The sequence below is a fragment of the Dendrobates tinctorius genome, unplaced genomic scaffold (assembly GCF_039654945.1).
Source record: "Dendrobates tinctorius isolate UK_male_01 unplaced genomic scaffold, ASM3965494v1 ptg000241l, whole genome shotgun sequence".
Taxonomy (NCBI): Eukaryota; Metazoa; Chordata; class Amphibia; order Anura; family Dendrobatidae; genus Dendrobates; species Dendrobates tinctorius.
This window is the reverse complement of record NW_027361908.1, coordinates 435,211-441,210: the sequence shown is the minus strand read 5'-3', so window position 1 is coordinate 441,210 and position 6,000 is coordinate 435,211. Positions and strand designations below refer to the sequence as shown.

The 6,000-nt window shown below is 45.3% G+C and overlaps 1 protein-coding gene across 1 annotated transcript in view; it reads right to left on the bottom strand.

Annotated features, from left to right (window-relative positions):
* Positions 1-3,880: 3,880 nt before the first annotated feature.
* Positions 3,881-6,000, bottom strand: part of CCDC87 (coiled-coil domain containing 87) — a 107,906-nt gene continuing 105,786 nt past the window's right edge. Inside the window, 2 exon segments of the mRNA XM_073556883.1 lie at positions 3,881-5,670; positions 5,672-5,766. Of these exon segments, the coding sequence (XP_073412984.1) occupies positions 5,634-5,670; positions 5,672-5,766 (132 nt within the window). The 3' untranslated portion in view covers positions 3,881-5,633.

The window sequence follows — 6,000 nt, the reverse complement described above, 5'->3', positions numbered from 1 at the left end:
CAGTACTAGGAGTACTTCACACACCAAAGGCGCTATAAGAGGAGACGTTCAGAAAGGCACATGTTGGCGGAGTGTTGAAAGGGAGCATTCCATATGACCTGGAGGTTGACTGAGTCCCTGACCCGGAGGACACGGCACGGAGGCAGGCACCTGTGTGTACTACAGACTGTGAGTAAAGCTTTGGAACTACATGCCTTGGTGTCCTCCAATTATTCCTGCGCTAACACACCCTGTACCACTACATCGGGGTACCGGCTTCTACACCGCCTGTGCCTCTCCTCTAACCCTACATCTACACTGCCCTGGGACTACAGCTTCACCTGTGGGGAGCTTTTACATCTTTGCTGCACCATACCATCAGTCCCAGTGGATCTGCATGCAGCATCGGCTTAACATCTCACTTTCTGAACACCACAGGTGGCGTCACGAACTATTCCATTAACTACATTCCACCATTCAAACTTCCCCTATTAATTGGGTGCCCAGGGCCACGGACCGGGTCACTGCTGCTGTGACACATCCCGCTGACACCGGCCCGGTACCGAGTATCCCACAGCCCTGGGAGGGCGACCCACATATACCTTTAATTTGTTATCATCCTAATCATATTGACTTTAAGAATCATCTTGCCAAATAATTTTTACTGCACAGTGAACACTGAAAACAAAATCTCAAAAACCAAATGGCACAATGGCATCTTTTCACCATTTCAGTCCACAAAGAATTTTTGTCTAGTGATTCAGTACATTAATTGCTAAAATAAATGGTGTACTAAAAAAGTAATGGCCCTTTGAAAAGTTGAAGAAAAACACAAACACACAATAATGAAAAATCGCCCAGTCACAAAGAAGCGAAGGTTGTGGCAACTTGCAGACTTGACAGTTGTGAAAGGAAATGTATCCACACAGAATGGCAGTGCATAGGACTATATTCATGCGTGAGAGTTGATTGCACGTGAAAACTTTATGTTTTTAGGAAGGTAAAATATGAAGGAGAAAGGTTTAAGATAAAAGATCTTTTTATTTATAGATTTAGTTTTACCTTTAAGGCTATGTGCACATGTTGTGGAGTTTCCCGCTGATTTTTCTGCCCAAAAATGCAGCTCTTGGCAGAAAACGCATGTGCGGTTTTGCCGCGGTTTTGATGCGTTTTTGCCGCGGATTTAATGCGGTTTTTCAGTGCGGTTTTTCCTGCGGATTTGTATGCGGTTTTGTAAGCTAAATAAAGATATGTTATTTAACAAAAAAAAAAAGATTTGTGATGTCATTTAGTTTGCAAAAGAGAAGACTGAGAGGAGACTTACCGTATATACTAGTGTATAAGCCAAGATTTTCAGCCCATTTTTTGGGGCTGAAAGTCCCCCTCTCGGCTTATACACGAGTCATATACCGGGGGTCGGCCGGGGAATGGGGAGCGGGGGTGTCAGATCATACTCACCCTTCTCTGCAGCTCCCCTGCTTGTTCCATGTTTGTCGGCGCTGCTCTCTTCCTGCTTCAGCTGTCAAATGGCACCCGCTCATTAAATATGCGCATATTTAATGAGCGGGTACCACGTGACCGCTGAACCAGGAAGAGAGCAGTGCTGACAACATGGAACAAGCAGAGGAGCTGCAGAGACAAGCGCCAGGACCCGGTGAGTATGAAGGGGGGGTTGAGAGGCATAGTCACCTGTCCCTGCGCTCTGCTGTCTTGCCTCCTCTGCAGTGACATTCAGGTCAGAGAGCGCTATCGCTCTCTGCCTGCACAGCCACTGCAGAGCGCAACGCTGATGAGCAGGGGGCAGCGACGGAGGTGAGTATACAGGTTTTTTTTGTAAGGGAGTCAGGGGCAGCAGCAGCATAACCGGGGCCACTCACTGTGCAGCATAACCGGGGCCACTCACTGTGCAGCATAACCGGGGCCACTCACTGTGCAGCATAACCGGGGCCACTCACTGTGCAGCATAACCGGGGCCACTCACTGTGCAGCATAACCGGGGCCACTCACTGTGCAGCATAACCGGGGCCACTCACTGTGCAGCATAACCGGGGCCACTCACTGTGCAGCATAACCGGGGCCACTCACTGTGCAGCATTATCTGGGGCCACTCACTGTGCAGCATTATCTGGGGCCACATACTGTGTAGATAACCGAGGCCACTCACTGTGCACCCTCGGCTTATACACGAGTCAATAAGTTTCCCCAGTTTTTTGTGGCAAAATTAGGGGGGTCGGCTTATACTCGGGTCGGCTTATGCTCGAGTATATACGGTAATAGCTGTCTACAAATATCTAAAGGGCTGTCACATTGTAGAAGGATCATCTTTATTCTCATTTGCAGAAGGAAAGACTAGAAGCAATGGGATGAAACTGAATGGGAGGAGACACAGATTAGATATTAGAAAAAACTTTTTGACAGAGTGATCAATGAGTGGAACAAGCTGCCACGAGAAGTGGTGAGTTCTCCTTCAATGGAAGTCTTCAAACAGAGGCTGGACAGACATCTGACTGGGATGATTTAGCGAATCCTGCTTTGAGCAGGGGGTTGGACCAGATGGCCCAGGAGGTCCCTTCCAACTCTACAATTCTACAATTCTATGAACCTCCTCATTTACATTGGTCCAACCCACACTCCATTACACACACAGATAGATAGATAGATAGATGGATAGATAGAAGGATAGATAGATAGAAGGACAGAGATAGATGGAAGGATAGATAGATAGAAGGATCGATAGAAGGAAGGATAGATGGATGTATGTTCTGTATGTTATATGTTCTGTATCTTATATGTTCTATGTTCTGTATGTTGTATGTTCTGTATGTTACATGTACGTTCTGTATGTTCTATGTGTTTTATATGTTGTATGTTCTGTATGTTACATGTATGTTCTGTATGTTGTATGTTCTGTATGTTAGATGTATGTTCTGTATGTTATATGTTCTGTATGTTGTATGTATGTTCTGTATGTTATATGTTCTGTATCTTGTATGTTCTATATATGTTGCATGTTCTGTATCTTATATGTTCTGAATGTTGTATGTTCTGTATCTTATATGTATGTTCTGTATGTTATATGCATGTTGTGTTATATGTTGTATGTTCTGCATGTTATATGTTGGGTTTTTTTGTTTTTTTTTTTACATTCAATACATTAGCCGGATGATGGGACCACTACTGTCCCATCATTGGCTAATGTGTCAATCACTGTCAGGGTAGCAGGCATCGCCGGATGGGACTTGCAGTCCCATCGGACGATGCCTGCATACACATACACACATGCATACATACACAGCCCCGCACCCCCCCCCCCCGCCGGACAGACCGATGCCCCGCAGCCCCCCCCACAGCCCCGCACGGACCTCTGACAGCCCCGCCGGACCTCCGACAGCCCGATGACCATCGCACAGGCCCCACCAGACCCCCTGACAGCCCGATGAGCCCCGCAGACCCCCGCACACACACATACACATCTAGTCACCACCCACACACCATACACGCAGACACTCACCGCCCACACTCTTCCCCCCTCCCGATCTGCAGCGTTTCAGCCACAGCAAAGCCGCAGATCTTTTCGAGAACTGCGGTTTTGCTGCGGATCAATGCAAGTCAATGGGTGCAGAAACGCTGCAGAACCGCCCAAAGAATTGACATGCTGCGGAAATGAACCCGCAGCTAATCCGCGCGGATTTTTCCGCAGCATGTGCATAGCGGTTTTCAAATCCGATTGACTTTAATGCTACTGTACAAAGCAGCAGAATCTGCTGTGGACCCGCAGGACCAAAAACGCTGCGGATCCGCGGGAGAATCCGCAACGTGTGCACATAGCCTTAGATTTTGTCCTATATCTAATACCACATTACAGCCCCAGACGCAGGAGAAATTGGTGCGGATACTCTGCTAGTTGCTCCGCTTTGTATATACTGTCCATTATCATGGTACATGTACACATATGTAACACTGCAGGGTGTTTGGTTTTAAAAATATTTCCAGTTACGTACTGTGTATAAATTCCATCTCAATATTCACTCATTTTAATCCAATATGTTCACATACCTCTTTTTTAAAGGTGTATTCCCACCTCAGTCAGTCAAGGTTCATCTGCAGGCTATGCCATGGACAGATGCAAATCCAAAGTTTGGAAATGGCAGATCAAAAACAAGGCTCTTTCTTGCATCAATGTGAAGTAAGAGGGGCATATATGGCTCTCCCTATTCATTTCTAGCAGATTTACAAAAATAGTCAAATTTGTTTCTTTGCCTGTTTCCAGGACTCTCATGTTAGTCAGTGAAGAGAGTCACACACAAATGTCGATTTTTCCACTGACAATGAGTCAAAACAGGGCCCTGTTATCAAGATAGGTGCAGTGTCCCATGGGTGAGATGGATATCTACATGACATTGATGTTTGAGCTGGGAATACCCTTTTAAAGGGAATCTGTCAGTAGGATCGACCCTACTAAGCAGTCTGTATCACATATAAGTTATAGAAAGCTGAATAACATGATGTCTTGATATCTTATGCATTAATCTACTTTTTTTTTTTCAATGTAAATGAGCTGTTAAGATTAGAGATGAGCGAATATCTTTGTCTCCCTCTTTATTCGGCAAGCTATAGAGCTTTCCAAAGAAGCTACATCGGGTACCCGGATACTTGGAGCGCTCCCAATAATCAGGTGTCCGGCTCCGCAGCTGCATGTATCGCCGCTGTTTCACCGTCACAACACATGCAGGAGAGCCTGTGTGTTGGACTCTCTCTGCATGTGTTGTGACGGTAAAACAGCGGCGATACATGCAGCTGCGGCGCCGGACAGCTGATCAGCCAGCGTGATCCAGGTTCTCTCGGCAGCTTGTTCGGATGGCACTATAGCTTGCTGAATAAGGAGGGAGCGGAACATATTCGCTCATCTCTAGTTAAGATCTATGGGCTGGACACAAATCTCCCTGAGAATCTTCTTCCAGAGCGTATTTTAAGGTTGGAATCACACAAGCATTTAACATCCAATGTGACAGCATGGGATGCGATATGCTAATGATACTCGGTTTCAGCTATGCTGCGAGCGTGATCAGAGTGTGATCTGAGTGTCAGTGCTCCGATCCTCTAGCATGAGAGAATTACTGTGCAGAGGAGTCGGAGAAAGTAATTTCTCCATTGACTGTCTATGCGTATATCGGACTGCACTGGGATGACATCCGAGTGCAGTCCGATGTTTCACAAGCACCCATAGACTTGTATGGGTGCGTGTGAGCCGAGTCTCACTGCCAATCTCAGCATGCTGTGATTGTTCTCTCATGCCAAATTGGCATGAGAAAATAATCACTGATCTGCCTAACCACATAGAATAACAGTGGGCCGAGTGCTATGACCCCGGCCTAAATTACAGCCTAAATCACAGTCATTTACATGTCTCACACTAGTAACGCCCCGTTTCATTTAAAATAAGCTCTAGAGGGAGATTCTCATGTACACCAGTGCCCGGCCCATTTAACTTAACAGCTCACTTATATATTAAGAAACTTGGATTTCTTTGCAATAAGACATCGGATTGTGGATATCAAAGTATCATGTTATTCAGCTTCCTAGGACCTACGGTACATGCCCATGTCGATGACTTAAGAGGCTTAATCCTACTGATAGATTCCCTTTTAATTGTCTCAATTGTTAGATTCCAGTTTTATACAGGGATTTTCTAAGATTCATTTCCATTAGGTTTTTGCGCCGATCTTGCTGCAGCCAGTAGAGCATTTCTGTTTTGTCCCATTTCATCTTTTCAGCATATGGTCTGCCCTGCAATACAAAAAATGTAAAAGAAATATTTGTTAAGAGCCAAGAGACTTTTCTAACTTAATTTGTGCTGGAAAACAGGAAAAACAGATAAAAGACATTGAGTAAATCTGGCAAATTGCACACAGGTCTCTAATATAAAGGGTCACAAGAAAATATATAAACCTATATAACCATAATATCAAGCTTAATCCAAGTTGCTCTGTGGCCCGACGTCATTCCTGCCTGTAATACGTT